Raw genomic sequence first — 19,136 nt, 5'->3', positions numbered from 1 at the left:
GCAGAGCCCTTCAGAAATGAGCAGGTGTTATTTCAGGCACTGCATCATGCCAGTCCTATCGTCTTCGTGTCAGGGATCAAAAGGGAGAGAAGCGCAAGTCTCCCAAGGAAGGAATACAGCTCTACTGCCACAAAAACCACATTACATTTCTTCCCCCATTTAAGACAATTAAGATTGCGTACCTGTTTCTCCCTGTATAGACAAGCTCCCAGCTTTTTGGTCTGCTTTACAATTTTCCCCGTTACCCTGAGGACACCAGGCTCTCATTCCAATATTCGCTCTCAGATCCGGCCTTTCAAATTCACTGCACATATGCTTCAACTCACTCTGCTCAGGGACCCTAATGCAACCACACCCAAAGAAACATGTTTGCATTTTACATTTCAGCTGCATTTTTCCTTCCCAGGCATTAAACACTTCAACTCACACAACTTATCGAGGCAGGATGGGGGGCAAGGAATAGGTTTAGCAGTCTTCTTACTCCCCAACTCTACAGAAACCTAAAAAACCTTTCCTAAAATGCAATATCCCACCACACAGACTACTACTTCTCAGGGGGAGAAGCAAAACAATGTGTGTGTGTTAAACTCCATTCTCTAATGCACTTGCAGGAGGCAATCAGATGTTAGAGCGATAACCACAGTCTAACACTGTGCGAAGATCTAGATACACAGAAAAAAGTGCCCTATGTCTATTTCACTGGCATAATTATAACTAGAATAAAACCATCATCTCAAGTAATCTTAAATTTTGCTAGGAAAACTGAAATATCTGGATCCCATATTGTAATCAGAGAGTATTACGGGAAAATGAATAAAATCCAGCTGTCAAGTTTCTACAGGAAGGAAATGGTTACATCTTAACTCAGAAAGTAGCAACTGCTGAATCAGTTCAAGGAACAGACACCAAATTTCAGTATTTCACTTCCATTTTTTAATCCTTCCTACCTACAAAGGTAGGAATCCTGCAATGATTTACACGTATGCTGACTTCCCACACAATCAATAGTAATTTGCTTATAATGAGTTATAACAGCCCCTTCAGATTTGCAATCTGCTTGTGAAGTCCACTGACCTCAAGAGGACCACTTGCAATAAAAATTAAGTCTGTGAAGGCTTTGTAGGATCGTGACCTTAATTCAAAGGGCTGGGGGAGGGGAAGGAGGAGGATTTTCTCCTCATAAGTGTTTCTATTCTAGCAGCAGTTTATAACTGGCATTCTTTACCAAAAACCCAAATAACTTAAACTTTTAAAATATGAAAAAATAATTAAGAGTAGTTTAGACTTTAGAAATCCATTTAAACAAACCTCGGGGGGGAAAAAACAGACCTTAACTTCCCAAGGTGTTCTCAAGATTCTCTTGAGTCTAGCGCTGCTCTAATCTTTTTAATCATTACGGCAAAACGCTGTAAGAGACAGCAAGCCGCTGTCTCTTTTCTACATATTTATCTTCCTCTTTCAAAACTGCTAGAAGACAACATTCCCTCAGTTACTCCACCTAGCAGATGATTCTCCTGAAGGTGGAATCACGTCAACAATTTTGTTTTCCTTTTTTCACTGAAGAGAATACACGACTGGATTTTATCCACACAATACACAATGGAAAGGAAGCTAACCATCCAAACTTCAGAGACAGCAAATTCCACACTGTAACGGAGAGTGACCACTGCTATGCAGAATGGGGTGTGTCTATTTCCATGCAGATTTACAAATGGAAAAATGTGCTTTTTGTTTTTTTTTTCTTTTCCTGGGGATACTTAGTACTGCACATTCTTAAAAATAAAGGCTGAGCCCAGGATTAAAGTGTGTTTATTTAAATAGATAAAGTAATTCTGCCTAATGTACTATGCAAAATCTGTGGAAACATCACAGCAACTCTGGATTTCTTCATGATTTGGTGAGGCAATACATACCTTGTAGATATATTAATGTTCTTCTTCTTATTTTTTCTAGATGTTCTATTTCTATTCCAATTCATATTTGGTACATTTCCTTCCTTCTTCTCCTGAGGTTTCTTCTTCCTATACGCATCTTCTTGCTAAAGGTAAAAATATGAGCTGAGACAATACATACATTATAAGATGCAGTTACCTCAGTAAATGAACTCTGTTGGATTTCTGTAGCTAAATTTCTCTGGACAAAACCTGACCCAAATGCATAGTTACTTCATGATTTAGTGCCTTTCCACAGCACATCCTCTTTCCAGCACCATCAATTTGACCAGCCTTTCCAAGACTCTGTCCTTTAAGACACCAACAGATGATGAGAGAGAAATTTTTGAATTCCCAATGTTAGCATTTTCCCCCTCATAGCATCTAGCTCTGACTTCCAGGGAAATAAAAAAATAGGGGGAGAAAAAGGAAAGCAGTCAATAAAATTCCCAATGTGCGAAAAACAAAAAACATCTGCCAGATTTATGATCGGTTTGTGTGCAAGTTCAGCAGCAATAAATCCTCCCTTTCCTCAGCAGCTAAGGGGGTGGGGAGAGGCATTCATTTGAATTACAACTGAGGAAATTATGGGGTAAGTTAACCAACAAATAATAGTAATTTCAAAAAATACAAGAAACAAACTGAGCACCATCAGCCACACATGGAAAGAAGTCTGTAACAACAGTTCCCAAACCAAGACTGGACCCTGTCTTTTCTGATACATATTCCTCAGGCATGGTAAGCAATTCCTCCTTACACCTTTTTGCCACAGGATTGCTGTCCAGTAGACAGGACACAAACTTAATCCAAATTCCTGGGTTTACTAATGACCTGATGAAGTTCTTTAAGTGTTTTACACTGCCTGTAATGAAGGTTCGGTCTGCTGTGTTTATCGTACTCAGAAACCAGAGGTGAAGAATGATCCTTCTCAGCAGCTTCACAATCTGTTAAGGGGCTTCTGCCCGCTATATTCTCAAACGCAAATTTCTGATGCAAAGCCCTGTATTTGGAGATCAGGTTTGCAAATGAAGGCTGATATGCCCATCTAGGGCACCTCCCCTCCAGAGTACATTCTCACATCATTGCTGTGGCTGATAGCCGGCATTAGATTCTAGTATGTTTGTGCCTGCTCTGACAATAACGAAGAATACCTCTGGCTGCGATACAGACAATATCATAACACAAGGGGGGCTGCTTTAATTTTTACTAAAATTGTTCATCATTCTATAAAGCAGAATTAGTATGCAACAGACGTGGGACAGCATGTCTGCACACATCCTCATTCATCTAATTTATGGCGTTTCAGATCTGTGACTGTACATAATAGTCCCTACATACACATACATACCTGTATGTGTATACATATATAAATAAACAACAAAAAGATCACTTTTAAGTTTGAGAAGCAGAAAGATTACAATACTAACCTCAGAAGAAGTAATCTCTTCTTTTGCGCAGCATGGAGTCTCTTCCTTAGGTCCTTTATTAATCTTTTTCTCCGTGGAAGGCTTTAGGTTGATCTGCTTTTTTAAAGTCTCACAGTTTTCTGTTTCATTCCTGAGAGGCACTTGCTGGCTATTCCCTGCAATTAAACGGTAACATCAGTTTGCTTGGGAAGAGAACGGGCTTCCAATCATAACCACAGTATCTTTTACCTTTCTTTAAAAACAGACTTGTGCTGCTTTCCAAAACACCAGGAGACTAACCTCTGGGCTGATGATACTGAAAATTTCAAAATCAAAAGCTCATGCTGTATAAAAATTCTTACAGCAGTTGCAAAACGCAGCTCTGTATTGATTCCTGCTCATGGGCACATCACTCCTAGCACATGCATAAATTACCCAAGTCCTGCTCATCTCATCTGAATTTGAGCTATTCAAGATCCAGCCGTGGGTCTGTAAGGTAGAACCTGAAGCCAGAGAACACTGGGCTAAAAAACAAACAGAAAAAACCCTGCAAGCTGGGTGGGGAAGAGGCTTTTCAAAAATGGGTAAATCAAAACGGGGACAGCCTTTACTTGGTACTTTACATCTATGAAGTGCCTTCTGCGTTCACCATGAAGACAAAGGGAAGTCATCCTTCCTTTAGGATGGGTTCTGCATTACAACTTTATTTTCTTGAGAGGCTTGTGAGGAAGAATTATTCTTGTGTAACAAAAGCCAAGAGATGAAGAAAACGAGAGGAAGCCCGCCTCAGCAACTAGCTGAGTTGCCCAGCTGAGTCACAGTCCTCTGCCTGCGCCCTGGCGATGCTGGACCAGACAGAATTAACTTCAGCTCTGATCGGTTCCAGGTAACTCAGGTATCTGCAATACATCCACAGTGATCTGCTACTGAGACTCTCGGCTGCTCTGCGTAAGAAACACCATTGCTTATCACATTGAGCTGGTCTTCTCAAACGGGAAAGGCACACTCAAATGTTTTTACGGTTTCCTATCTACCAACCAACTACAACGTGCTAGCGCTGAGCCAGCCCCCCTCTCCCCTCTGGAGCAGGCAGTGTTGATGACTGTGAAAGGAGCCCATGTGAATGAAACACCAGTGGAGACACCAGGCAAGAAAGGGTGACAGGGCTCTAAAAAACACTCCGTTGCTCTCCAGCATACAAAACATGTAGAGTACCCGCTCCTTCCCTGTTTGCATAAAACCAGGTCTGTAACTATTATCAAGATACGATACTTTTTAGATTTTCTTTATCCTACCAAACTTCTCGAAACATAGAAATATTCACATCCTTGACAATGCAGAAAACCACAAGTGGTAACAGACAACCCGTCAGATTACCTGTAGTGAGGGCTTTACCACTGAATATAAGTAAGTGTCAGTACTACTAAAACACTCTCTCAAGGTCTAAGTTTTGTCAATGAAAAGCACACGTGTACCCACTGTACCTGACAGATAACACAATGGGAAGCAACTGGCCCAGGGTAACAACTACACACTACAGCACGGCCTGAAATCCCTCTGTGATGGCTCACTCCCTAAAACTCTGCCACAGCTACAGCAAATGCCAGTCTTCAGCATTTAACCACTCTACCAAGTGCCTAAGTAAAGACAAGCTTCCAGAAAAGTGTAAAGCTAAGAGGTAAGACTTCCCAAGCAGCTTAGTTCCACAATTAAAAATAAAAAAAAATAAAAAAATATATAGCTATGCAGTTACTAAGAGAAATGTTGATCTGCAGATTCCTACAAAACATAATTTCACAATACTGTGATGTCAGCTTTTGCTATTTTAAGGGGTTTTATCAAAGGAGTTCTGAATATCTGGTACTGAACATGCTTGCTTGGTGACTCTAGATATCAGGCATCAGATTTTCAGTGGACCTGAAAACTGCAAACTGGGATGTTTCTGAATATTTGACATGGGCAATTTGTGTTTTCTAAACAGATGTACGACATTAATTATTTTAACCATTAAAATGCTAGAGCACAAGCTTGAAATCTGCAAACCAAGGCAAATAAATGCTAGAGCACAAGCTTGAAATCTGCAAACCAAGGCAAATTTATGATTTATGTATCAACTTCTAATGCAAGCTACTTCCTTAGGAATATAAACAGATAAATCATAGTGAACACATAAGAAATACCACATCTCCTCGTCCCATGCAAAAGACAAAATCCTGATCACAGTCAACTCAACAGAAGATTTCACCCAATAATTTCGACTGAATGAAAAAAAAAATTACCACTATTTTTCCTAGAAAATGAAAAAAAAAATTACCACTATTTTTCCTAGAAATTTCTTGCAGTTCTGGCTGTTGCTGAGGTGAACTTCTGGACAAGTGACTTTCAGGTAGCTTCTTCGACACCTTCACAGGACAGAACTCCTGTTCTTTGAGCTCAACCAGATTTTCTGAAGTTTTAAGGTTAGTTTCCTTAGGAAACATACATGTTTGAAGATCTTCCTTCAGATCACACTCTGAAGAAGTATTTTTAATGAGAACTGTACTTTTCAGTGCACTTTCTTCTTTACCCAGAAAGTTTTCTGGAAGAGTTAAATTCTTGTTAACATTTATGCCATTTGCATATTTTAGAGTTACCCAGTTCTCACTGACAACATCAGTGCAAATGTCCTCTTTTGGTGCTGAGATTTGGTTCTCCGCAATCTGATTTTGTTTCTCATCAGTAGTTGCAATGGCACTGCCAGCTGCTGTGTTTGGTTTCTGCTTACTGTAGTAAACTGAACATTTGTGTTTCTTCTGAGAGTGGCTGTAGGTCGCAGGACTTCTCTTTGCTGCATTCTGACTTCGGCTGGAAGAAGAGCCTACAGACAGGAAGCCCTTCCCTTTACCTTTATCTGAGGAACTATAGGAATCCATAAATGTCTTGCAGCTTCCCCTGGAGAAAAAATAAAATTATTTGAGATTTGTTTTTATCTACAACGCTATCATGAATTGTTTTATGGAATATTCATTTTTATTTATGTTTCAATATTTATGGCATATTTTTGAAAGGGAAGCATATTCACAAGCCATGAAACTGCATTAGGTCTTCAATTTATCATAGCAGCTAAGCACATTCTGATTTCAGCGGGAGTTGAGCAAGACTCTTGAGTATGTGCTCAGGCTTCAAACACACATTTATATGCTTCAGTAAGTGCCTAATTGACCACCCAAGAGGGTCAGATTTGAGGACCATTAATGTATTTTCCATTCTTTCCACGGCTGCCGCACATGGTGTATCCTTTACTTCAATCACACAATTTTTACCCCATGTACTACTGACAATGTACAAGACTAATAAACTCCTGAGTTCTTCCATTTCTCTTTTGTGGAGATGAATATACACCACAACACTGAAAGCTCTCTGAAAGAGGTTGCCTGGAACACGCTCTCCTCTAAACCAGCCCACAGCAATATCAAGACACAAACATACAGAAAGCATTCCTTCAAAATAAACAGGGTACAAAAAAAGGCAATTCAAAAGAACTTACTTGTAGGAATCAGAGCTGATTACGTCAACAGAGTTGCTGTTCTGCTGCGGTGAAGAACTAGGATTTGGCCTCTGTCTTGATTTCATGAACTCTGCTAGAATATACTGGGCTTGCTGGAAGGCTATCAGAATCACGCCGAGCAGGGACAAACTGCCAAAGAAAACAACTGATACCGGTGTCTACAATTTTCAGGAGTATTCAGTGAAAAGACTTAAAAAGCTTCTAACAAAATGCACTTTTCGAATGTTTTGTTAGTAAATTCTGAGTAAGAAGACAGACAAGAAAACTCAAAATACAGTTTAAAATAAGTAACAGTTCTAACGGTCTTGTCTTTTCCTTTTTTCCTTATAGCTCTTGCTAGTTATTCTCTCAATAAAATAACTCGGCCATGACCCTTAAAAAGAAAAAAATCTAACAAAGAAAAAATACATTCCAAAGATGCTAATACTTGATTTGAAGATCAGTTCGACGTAAGTCTCACTACAACACAACGGCAATATATCATAGTATGATACCTATCAGTCTTCTGAGCACCTCCTATTCATTCATGATAGTTATGTCATTACTTCGATACTTATTTAATACTGTCTCTTTCTTTCCTAGAGAAAATGGTGGCATAAAATGGGCTACAAATGACACTATACTGCTGCAAAATACTTTTCTTTCTGGTGTATTAATTGCACCAAATATAAACCAATCAGAACAAAAATCTTTGTAAATCATCAAACCACCATCTCAATCATGCAGTATAAATTTTGTCAGCAGGAAAACAGAATTAAAAATTCCCGATTTTTCAGATCCCTGTAGTCTCCTTCTGTTGCTTCTAGAACCATGTAACATGGTCATTACTGCTGCTTCATTTGTGCTCTGTTTTCAGTGTCAAAACACCACTGCAAACAGAACCACAGTGTGCATCAGGATCTCAGTTAGGTATGCACCGGCACATATATGTGTCACTATGACATTCACATTCACTGCTTGCTAGTACTGACTGTAGGAATTCAGGGTTGGTGCGATGATAGCATGGAACATCATCTGTGACAAACACAGCATTCAGTTCACAATACACAGTGTGAAAGGTTAGTCAAGGAGGACAAAGAAAGAATACGCATAGGAGCAGAATACTTAATTGTTGTACAAAGGTACTGTCCTCTTAAAAGCTCATTACCATGTACAAGCAATGAGTCAGGTAACACAAGCCAAATCATCGTTCTGGGGTGGCCTGCTTACCAGTGTGCCTAGCAAAAGCTAACAATAAACATGAATATTTTTTAATGAGTGAAAGAAGGAAAGAAGCAGAAGCAAAAGCAGGTCATCACTTGTTGTCTGAAACTTTCTAAATAAAATTTATGTTAATTTTCCAGAAATAAAGATAATCTACTAGTCCGCTTGACTCTATTTATGACTAATATGTTACATGTGCATTTCTACTGCAGCGGGTAGTAAGTCTTCTAGCCAGGGGAGCATCCACTGGGTATTCCTGTGGGGGTATCCTACCCCTTTTTCTTTGCAGCCTTAACGTGGCAGTTTATCAGGAGGAGCAGCAAGAAATGCTTGACAACTCCATCACCAGCTACTGCATCACACCCAAGCTGTCACAGCCAGCTCACGGGACTCTTGGGAGACAGATGCAGTAGAGATTTAGGCCCTATCACCAATAAAAATCTAAAACAAGCCACAAGTGCTTGCTGATCTTTCACTGACGGGTCCCTTTCAAGCTGGTGCAGGGCCCCTGAAAGCATTACCTTACGAAGAGGACAGTGAGTCTCCAGAAAGACTCTTCCCAGCTGGGTCCTGGCACCACATCTGCACACAGCGGTAACAGATGGTGAGGAAGAGTCACGTTGAGCGTGAAGTGGAACTCCAAATCAGCAGCAGTCACCAGCGTAAGCTCCCGGATTACCCATGAAGATGTAAAGTCAGGAGTGAATCTGTCAGGAAAAGCAGACAGCACTGGTGTTATTTTTCCATTGTTGGGCTGAATTTCATTCACACATGAAGTCACATTGATTCTAAAACATACAAAATAACTTCTGATTTAATAATATGAAAAAAAGACAATGAAATAAGTGACCACTGCCTGCTTAGACTATGCAGATAGCATTAGCACCTAACAGAGGTTAAGACTTTGAGGTCATATTCAAGCAGTAAAATATGTGTTTTTATTGCGACTCTTCATAATATTCTCATTACTGTGACTCGTTTTCCTCTTCTCAAGGAGGTGCACATGACCAACCCATGTTAACCAAAACACTCTTTACCAAAAACCTCAGCTGTCAAGGGTAGAGGCAGCATTACTTCAAAAAGGGCCAGGTATGAGGGGAAGTCTAGAACAAGGCTGGAAAAATAGGGAAAGCAGAAGAAAACATGAGGGCCTCTTCCGCTTATTTCCCTGACCCATACCATTATTCTATTTGACTGTCATGGGGACTGCTAGAAGGTATGACATGCCTTTTTAATCAGCAGAGGTGATACTTGTTGTATAAGAAACCGCAGTTACTGTAATACAGTAGTATTAACTCACATTAAGTGATGACTCACTCAACAGGATTTTAAAAAGAATCCGTTTTAGACTACGTGCACTGTTAGGAAAACATGACTAGGTTGTGGTCAGGCTACTTGGAAGAAGCTAGAGAATAACAATCAATTAAAAAAAAAAAGCCAGTGGCAAAACATTTCTTACTCTTTCATTGTGATAACTCTTTTGCTTTAATTTACTACTTCACAATGCACTGATAAAAGCATGTATGCAGCTTTTTAAAAATAATGTTATAAAGAAACATTATTATATTATCAATTTGTTAGTATTACCCTTACTGAAAAGGGGAAATGCTTATGAAATTTATATTCAAAGCCCACCAAATTTTGTGTGCAGGTGTGCTATTGGAGTGTCTGTTACTGACATTAATTATTTAAAATTTCCACTTAATTTTAATTGCCAGCAAATTTGTAAATGCTTACACGATGCTGATCTCTCGTGATGAGTTCTGAGCCAGGAAAAATTCCTGACAGTCTAACACTTCAAATCCATATCCTTGGCAACTGTAACCATTGATTTTCATTGACGAAATTGTTATAGGAAGAGGCCCAATATTCTCTACTTTGAAGTTCTTCGTAATGGATAGAATTTGCTTGCTGTCTTTTAGTTCTTAAAGGGAAAAAAAAAAAAAATTATTTTACAGTGCTTAAACATTATTTTCTTATGTTTATAAATAAATTTCTATTTTTACTTTCAATCTAATAAAAAATTCAGAATTAATCAACATTTTAATACAGACTGTTTTGCAGCAGCGTATTTCTAAAATTTGCAACTCTCCTCAGTCAGTGTTTTGAGAAAACAGAATCTACACCTCCCACGTCCAAGCTCTTCAGCTTTTTCCATTTCAGTGTTCTGTTTACTTAACATTACTGTACCGTATCAGTACCACTATGGAGTAACGCAGCCAGCTACAAAATCAGAGACCTGTTTCTTCTTACTCACGTCGTCTGCAGTCCATTAGTGTAGCTTCTGGCACCTTGAATCGAAGAGATCCTCCTGCACCAGGTAGTCTTCCCCCTACTTTAAGCAATTCTTTGGCTCCAAAGCCTTCTACACTGACCACGTCCAGAACAGTCAAGTTGTTTCTGCCATAATATAAAAATCAAGCCATCAGCCACTAAAACACAAATGAAGTTTGCAAAATCACAGCTTTGTTATCTAGGTGCCAATCCAAGAGCACAGTGTTTCAGTAACAGAATCACTGGTGACACCTGGATAGGTCTCCCCTAAATACAGACAGGATCACTCCAGAACCATTTGTCTTTGCTCCAAGACTTGGCAAATTTATTTTCACATTGAGTTGTTTGCTTCTCACTTACAACTGAAACTTGGCTTACCTGATTAAAATAAGGGAAGCTACTCTTTTGTAGTCAACTGGTGTAAAAATTACACCAACTTTTCTGGTTTCCAGTGGCTGTAAACTTAACCAAAGGAGCTCAGAACTGCATTTCTTGTTGCTAAGATCCTCTTGATGTGCATTCTGTTAAACAAAAATACATTTCTTATTCACAGAAAACATGCGTGTTTAAAGCTCTCAATAAAGAAAGCACTACATCTTTACTTAGCACCACATAAGATATTTTTGGCAAGGTGCAATAACTGCTAACTAACTTATACAAAAGTCTTTCAATTTGACAACATAAAACATCAGATAAGGTTGTTTATTTGAGGGAAAGTTTGTATTACTGCACTTATTATTATAAGGAATGTATTACTTCATTTTTTAAAACGGCTTGTATTTGCTCAGATGGAAAACAAATTATATAGTGTCTTTCATATTCAAGGAATCCTGAAACACTTCACAACACAATGAGAACTGACAGCATACTGATTGCACAGGGAAATGTGGCAACCATTATACCCTCAGCTTAAGACTTGCAACTTGATTTAAGTGAGAAAGAGACTGTTGGCAAATATGCTGATCATTTGAGTCACTGGAAACAAGCCAAAGTGAACTCCCTACCACATTAATTGAAGAACAGAACTACCAGAAGTTCACTGAGTCTGGAAATAATGTAAATTTTTGGGTTTGGGTTTTTTTTTTTGATAATGCTTTTTATTCTTTTTCCACACTAAAAAAAATGAAAATAACCCTAAAACTTTCTATTCCAGAACTGGGGGTGTTGTCTTAGAAAGGGGTGATCAGACACCTATAGCAGTCAACACGACCATAAACCTTACAAAATGGGCTCTTGCTTGGTTGTTTTTCAATTCATGGCTGTTGTACTGATGGCTTTTCTGATCTTTTCTAGTCCAAAATATTTTTATTCTTAGTCTATTTTATGAAAAAAAGAACATACAAAAAATTTCAGAACCTGCATTTAACAATAAATATTTATTAAAAGCAAACCACGTATAGCATTTGCAAACTTCACCCTGTCACTCCCTACAAACAAAGATACACATGCACTCAATGTGAGCCTAACAATTCATTACACATGTATATAAAGTGTCTAGGGAAATGATAACAAATTCAAAAATGTAAATATTAACAACTAGTAATTTGGTTAACAAGCCAAGATCCGTCTCATACATGCTGAATACCGATCTAACCATACATGTTCTCCCTAGCTCTTCAAGTTTCTAATGAAAAACAGATATTACACACACTGATGTAAAGATTTACCACTATTTCTCCATTTGGTCAAGAGTATGGTGTACAGGACTGTGGAAACTCAGTCCTACCCATGTACTAGTGGAACTACCTTCTCTTTTTTAGTGTGTGCCTCCAGGCTAGGATTAATGAACTTCTGTCTCCTCTCTTCTGCAACAACTCTTACAACTGTTGCCAGAAAGGAAAGGCCAGCCTTGATTAGTGTAGGAAAGGCTTTTCTTTTCATAAGGCACTAATCTTTCATTAAGGTCTTAAAGCGTGTGTGCAGAAATGTGCATCTACATAGGACATTCAAGATGTGGCTGCAGCATGTCCAAACAGCAAGGAAAATATGTCAATTCCAGGCCTTTGCACAAACAAGAAGTCTAAGAAGACATTTTCCAGGTACCCTGGACAGTTCTCTGGTCATCAGAACATGCCACCATCCCTCACACAGCATCTTCTCTACCTCTCTCATCCAGGGTATAACCACAGCTCAGCACTAGTGTGACACGGTCAGGTGTTATCACACTCATGCTAAAAATGAGGCAACGGGAACCAGAGAGAGCCATGACATTCCAACCTGAATCCGGGAGTTGCAACGAGACTGAGGCGAAGTGTAGAAATCCAGCCTTCTCCTCCCTTGAACTACCAGACAGTATTTCCCTTTACTGAAAAGATTATCAGCCAGTTTCTGGCATCACCAACTCAAAAGCCTGACACTTCATGGTCAACCTGGGGCTAAACATAAGTCCCAACACAGAACACAAATGGTGGCCCTCTTCAACATTGTGCTGGTTTTGGCTGGGGTAGAGTGAATTTTCTTCATAGTAGCTAGTATGGGGCTACATTTTGGATTTGTGCTGGAAACAGTGTTGACAATACAGGGATGTTTTAGTTATTGCTGAGCAGTGCTTACACAGAGTTAAGGCCTCTTCTGCTTCTCACACCACCCAACCAGCGAGTAAGCTGGGGGTACACAAGAAGTTGGGAGGGGACACAGCTGGGACAGCTGACAGCTGACCCCAACTGACCAAAGGACTATTTCCATACCATATGACATCATGCTCTGCATATAAAGCTGAGCAAAGAAGGAGGAGGGGGCGGACGTTTGGAGTTATGGCATTTTGCCTTGTCAAGTAACAATTACACACGATGGAGCTCTGCGTTCCTGGAGATGGCTGAACACCTGCCTGCCAATGGAAAGCAGTGAATGAATGCCTTGTTTTGCTTTGCTTGCGTGCCTGGCTTTTGCTTTACCTATTAAACTCTCTTTATCTCAACCCACAGGGTTTTTTTTCCTTTGTCTCCCTCTTCTCCCTATCCTACTGGGTAAGAGTGGGGTGAGTGAATGGCTTCATGGTCCTAGTTGCCAGATGGGGTTAAACCATGACAAACACGTACACTCACATGTGCACGCATGCACACACTCCCTCCCTATAGTTGTTTTCAAAATAGACTCAAACACTGAAAAAAAAATTAAATGCAAAGATATAATTCTGATAGAGAATCAAGAAAACACTATTAAATTGCTTTAAGTAGCACTTGGGAACAACTCAGATGTAGTGTAGCCAGAAAAAGCTTTTTCTAGTGTGTCAGACCACTTCTTCTATCAAAATTAGCCATCTTACCCTGTGAGAACATTCATCCATGAGCCTGAATTCAGTGGTTGTGAAATTAATAGCTTGCACATTTATGCCGAACCTAAATAAACCAAAACAAAAAATTAAGCACTTCAAACCTAGTCTGTCAGAACTACATCGACTTGTTTTTACATGCTGGCATTTATTCTTAAATAAAGAATACTTTTAGAATTGCATTTTGGCAGATGTGAAATACAGTGGAAATGTGGGTCTGCATTTTAACAGAATACACTACAAATCAGTTTTATGTGGATTCCACACATTTGGAAAACAGACAAATAGCCGGGCACTTTAGATCTCTCAGCATACAATATTGCAAAAGATCACAATCAAGAAATACAATTTCTAAGTCATACAAACATAAATGCCCCAAAGCTTTTTCTGCCCACATAACTGTTAAGAAATAAACATTATCAAATCGCATTAATTTACTCAAATATCCCTCTTTCTGCTCATGACTTGTTTGGGATGAATTTGTATTTTCTTTCACATACTTTGTAAATCAAATTCACTTACATCAGTTGATTATATGCCTGAGAGCAAATTTTAAGCATTTGACATTAAGGTATTAAAAACAGACATAAAAAAACCCATCAGGTAAAATTTAGATTATAATCGACTAATGGACCTCCAGCTGCTGAATTGGAAATTCACTTGTCACAACTTTCTATGGCATTAGCCTAAAAAGTACCAGTTAGTGAACATGATTTCTGTCAAACCTAGAAGATTTGCAGAAACAAAAGTGTGCAAATACACAGAAAATCTAATTTCAAACCACTAGAAAGGGGCTGTGTGGAACTTATATTTATTACATGAACAGATGTAGTTATTAATCTGCATATATATATGCACAAACACATACGTATGTAAAGAAATGAGGTTAAGGAAGCAATTACGTAGAGATTTGGACCCCAAATAAGCAAGTTACACTTAAACACATGAGTTGCCTCACTGGCTCCAACCAAGCAAACAGTCCTACCAACTACACAGCTCTTCAAAGTTAATTGTGACAGACAGGGCTTATTTTGGTTGAACTTCAGCCAATCTCACCATGTCCCTCTATAATAACTCTTGTCTAGATTTCTCATTAGATCTTCTCAGTTCTAAGACAGAAAGTTCAAGACAATGCAAAAAAATTTGCTCAGCTGGCCCTAAACTTTTACGGTGGGGTTCCTTGCTCTGCACCTGAATTTTTCTTCCTGGCTCCTGTTTCCTCTTCTTCAACCAGGGTTTTTACCAAAGAAAAAAAACTAAGAAAACTTTTTCTAGTGGGAAGGTTCCGTTACCTTCCTCCTCCTCACTGATCAGTGTACACTCTGTATACTTCCCAACCAGCCTTGCAGGGAGATGCACATCCCCAATTCTGCAAGTTGCTCCCCTCACCTGGGCAGCTTGCACAAGCTTGCACTAAACCTCAGATCTCAAAAGATGATAAATTATAGTTTACAGCTGGCAGACATAAACTTGCTGAAGAGATGCTCAATTTGGTTTTATCAATGATTAAGTACATTACAAATTCATGCAACATACAGGGAGCTGCTCTGGACATGATTATATTTTTCAAAAGGTGTGAGAAAATTGCCCCAAGTTATAGCTCAAAAAATTAAAACAAACAATAAGCAACAATCTTAAGGTGTGGCAAATAGATACTTTAAAAGGGAAAACAGTATCCCAAGATAGTTAATACTCATTACCATTTGTTGAGCAGACTCAGTGAAGCTTGGGGATCAGGGTAGTAAGAAAGAGGCAGAAGCTGCAACGTAACTGGGAAGGATGAAGGGTTTCTTAATACGAAATATTTTACCTAAATGGTTTAGAGGGGAAAAGAAAAAGTTAGAAACTACACACTTGAGAACTGAAAGGTAAAATGCTTTAGCACTGGTAATATGATCTGCATTTTCAAGGGACTTCAACCTGGCTTCTGTCTTAATGCAATATATTAATACGTGCACAAAATTGCATGGAACAGCAGGACATGTCACCACAATACCATCATTTGGAAATACAGCCAAAAGTGCATGAACAACAGCATGTGAAAAAATACAGAACACCACCCCACCCCCCAAGAACAATGCTTTCATTTGGATTTTGATTTACGCAGACAGACATGAACAGAGCTCTTCCACAAAAAGTGAAGTTAGTGAGGTGACAACCTTTCTGACGGAAATCTGAGAGCAAGCAGGTTATACACATTACTATAATGACTGACAATTAAATGGCACGAACAAAATATTAAGGTAATTCATAATATGTGCACGTGAAAACTATCTCCCTATGACTAGTTCCGGCACAGGCTAGGTTAGTAGTGACCTAAATCTGACAAATGAGAAAGAAACAACTGTCAGCATGGTTGGAAGACACATTGCTCTGCTGATCTCTCAAGTGTTGTATCTCTCGCAAGTGTTTTACACACTTCTGTTACATAAGGCAGTGGCACAAGGAAGGTCATCCCGTAGCCACACGCGTCATTAATGACAGTACCTCCTATCCCTAGTGCCTTGCTCAATCATTTTACCTCAAGCATGTAACTTATACACAGATGCAAGGAAAGCTTTAACAACCATGAGCAATTTCTTAGTTAAGTCCCACACTGCTTCACTCCTCTCCTTGTATTAAAATATTACAAGTAGGTAGCTAGAGAGCTTATCAAAGAGCCAAAGGGATACAAATCTGGTGTCTCAAATTAGACTTCAAAACACTGATCTACAAGCAGTACAAAAATGCTAAGCATCACCAAATACTAATCACAGACTTTTGTTATTTAAACAAGTTAAACATACATCAACTCAAAAAAAGCGTAACAACAACCATCCTCACCATACTACTTTTAACTGCTGTGGCACTGAAGTTGAGTGTAAGGCCAGGCTCTGTAGTCAACCGTGGCAAGAAAAAGGCAAAGGACTCCTCTTCAGGCTTCTTCTGGTGAATAAAGCGAGATGAGCCTAAAAGGCTTCTCCTGCTTCAATGGCAAAACCAGAAAGTTTTGTTAATTTTGTTTTCTTTTTGTTTCAAACAAAGAACACACAAAATCAGGATTTGCCAGGGCCTGTATTTACATCAACTAATCTATCCTTGACAATGTTCTTCACAAAATATAGCCCATAAAACTGTAACCTAGTAGTACAGAGTCAGTGTAGTTGAGAGTCAGTGTAACTTACGTGCATCCCATCAGTCTCCACTATTTCACCTACAACATGACTGTGGTTTTCACAGCTCTACCTCCTTATTCTGGAAAGGGGCTGATGTCACTGATGCACCACTTCTGCACGAATTGCTCAGTCACAGTGACTGCTTCTTTTCCCAGCGTCCCCAGTATGCAGTATCCATTAGGCCAGGGACTAAAAACCTTACAAGCTATTCAAAGACTCTGATCCTGAAAAAATAGTTATGTGACCTGCTGATGAAGGACTCATGCAACTCCATAAATAATCTGGTAAAACATGCTTTGACTGCTTTTACACTGGGTAGCTGTGGTGTGGCTGGTATAGTCAGAATATTATTTACATTCTAAAGTTCGGGCATCTGAAACGTTTACTTATGGCTGGCAGTGCCTTGAAATGGAACCTGGGGGTGTCTAGGGTGCTCTGAAAGTCCAGGTGCTTCAAGATAACTAACTTAAGTGCAGGAAGGTCAAAAAAGTTTGTGCTAATTAAGAATACTTCAGAACAGAAATATTCGTTCTTACAACACTGCACTGGCTTGAATTAAGAACCTCAACAGATTCTATACAGACCTGCAGGCTTCCCCACGTCTTATTTTTTGCCATCTTTCATAAAGTTCACTTGCAAGCTCAGAATCCACATCCCAGGCAGAATGGTCCAGAGAGAGACTCTTCTGCCAAAGCAGATTTGCTAAAACGATAACAGATTTTTCATATTTTACAGAGATAACATTTGCTCCTTTCATCAATCTACTTCTGAACACAAGTAATCAGTATCTGTAAAGGGTCCTGACACAAAAATAAAAAAGGCAACCCACTTTTTCCCTTCCAAGCAAGCACACATAAGGGTAAATATATATTATTGCCCGTATCTGACTTGCTTAAAGAAATACATTTGCAAATCCACAGTAATTCTACATGCAAACAAGTCTAAGGGTATTGCACAGGTTTTTTATGTTCCTTTTAAGCCCCTTTTACTGTTGCTCTTTCTAATGGATGCCATTAAAAAGTCATAATGCTATCAGAAGGTTTTATACAGAACTCTCCACTGATGCCAATAAAGTATCAAGATTGTATACTATTCTCTACATAGTGCTACAAAATTATAATACCACAGCACAGCAGGGAGCAAAACAAATCCCACAGTTTGGCAGAAATGGTGTTTTCATTTTAGCTTCTCTTTTGAGGTGCTGATAATTTTCTCAAGTTTCTCTTAAGATAAAATTGCAAAGCTTTACATCAGTCTAAAGATTAATGTCCTTTAGAAAGACTCATATTCGTTTGAGCATTTTCACATAGCAGAAAGGAGTTAGAAAAGGAAATTTGTTTTGAAAGAAAACAAAAATGGCTTATTTTGAAAGTGCATGTACTTTATTTTACAATCCTTAGTGTTTAAAGTCACCAATTGAGATTGATGATGACTGTAATAATCCAGCTGTAAAGTTCTTTAGGTCAGTGTTTTCAGGCTTGCGCATTAGACTTTTCTATTTAACAAATACTAGTATCCTAATTTAGAAGGTAGAACACCTGTATGTGAAGATCTGATTATGTGTATTGTTAGAATGGAAAGAATATAAGCAATGAGGACTCATTTGTATCAGCAATATTCCTTTATGTACATTTAAAAAACAAACAAACCACCAAAGAACAAACCCTTGCTTGTAAGATATGTACCTAAGTGTGCGTATGTGTCAGTATTTCTTCAAGCCACGTGTTTCCATATGTCACCTCAATTCTCCTTTTTACATCTGACTGACTACTATTGCCTTCTTCGTATCCTTATACAAAAATGTATTTTAGGCAAGCATCACCTTGAAAACACATTCAGGAGAGCACTCGCATAAACATTTAAAGTCTACGGTACCCAGCTGCCTACTAAAATTCCTCTACTGAGCAGAGATTTGAAAAAAACACTATTCTGAATGAGCTTTCATCAGATTCAAAATTCTTCAGGCAGTATCATGTCCATGTAATGCCTAACACTGTATTTTGGTAAATGCCAGCCAGGTGCTTAAAACAGCTCCCAGCATTACAGTATCTGGAGATAGATTCCTCAGTTCCACAAAGAATGACACTCCTTTCTGTTCCACACAATACAGCATTAAGAATGCTGTTTTATAAGCCCGATAAATGGTCTTTTGCAGAAATCTATGAAATCACTGCTGTGAGAAACAGATAAAGAGAAGGCCTTCAAATTTAACTCTGGCTAAAGGCAGGATATTGGTCAACATTTGGTTTTTGTTTTTCATCAGAGACTTCCCAGGATCTGGTCCCAGATTATGCACATTTTCTAATCACTTTGAGCTAGTTGACATTTTTATCATTCTACCTCAAATCG

The 19,136-nt window shown here is 38.8% G+C and overlaps 1 protein-coding gene across 7 annotated transcripts in view; it reads right to left on the bottom strand.

The window, feature by feature from the left end:
* Window positions 1–19,136, bottom strand: part of TMEM131L (transmembrane 131 like) — an 89,138-nt gene that overhangs the window by 9,683 nt on the left and 60,319 nt on the right. For 5 of the 7 annotated variants that reach the window (XR_012587367.1, XM_074589708.1, XM_074589706.1 and 2 more), the window contains 13 exons: window positions 17,372–17,489; window positions 16,456–16,597; window positions 15,333–15,442; window positions 13,627–13,699; window positions 10,740–10,882; window positions 10,345–10,487; window positions 9,825–10,011; window positions 8,609–8,794; window positions 6,864–7,013; window positions 5,652–6,268; window positions 3,359–3,513; window positions 1,914–2,038; window positions 183–340 (listed from right to left, as the gene is read on the bottom strand). Coding sequence is in view for 6 of the 7 variants with exons in the window: in XM_074589708.1 (XP_074445809.1) it covers window positions 183–340; window positions 1,914–2,038; window positions 3,359–3,513; window positions 5,652–6,268; window positions 6,864–7,013; window positions 8,609–8,794; window positions 9,825–10,011; window positions 10,345–10,487; window positions 10,740–10,882; window positions 13,627–13,699; window positions 15,333–15,442; window positions 16,456–16,597; window positions 17,372–17,489 (2,307 nt within the window). In the remaining variant the exon portion in view is untranslated. The remainder of the gene's footprint in view (window positions 1–182; window positions 341–1,913; window positions 2,039–3,358; window positions 3,514–5,651; window positions 6,269–6,863; window positions 7,014–8,608; window positions 8,795–9,824; window positions 10,012–10,344; window positions 10,488–10,739; window positions 10,883–13,626; window positions 13,700–15,332; window positions 15,443–16,455; window positions 16,598–17,371; window positions 17,490–19,136) is intronic. The other 2 variants (XM_074589707.1, XM_074589704.1) reach the window with 1 other exon arrangement.

This window comes from Larus michahellis, chromosome 5 (genome assembly GCF_964199755.1).
Source record: "Larus michahellis chromosome 5, bLarMic1.1, whole genome shotgun sequence".
Taxonomy (NCBI): Eukaryota; Metazoa; Chordata; class Aves; order Charadriiformes; family Laridae; genus Larus; species Larus michahellis.
The sequence above is the reverse complement of the archived record's forward strand: the minus strand, read 5'-3'. Positions and strand labels throughout refer to the sequence as shown.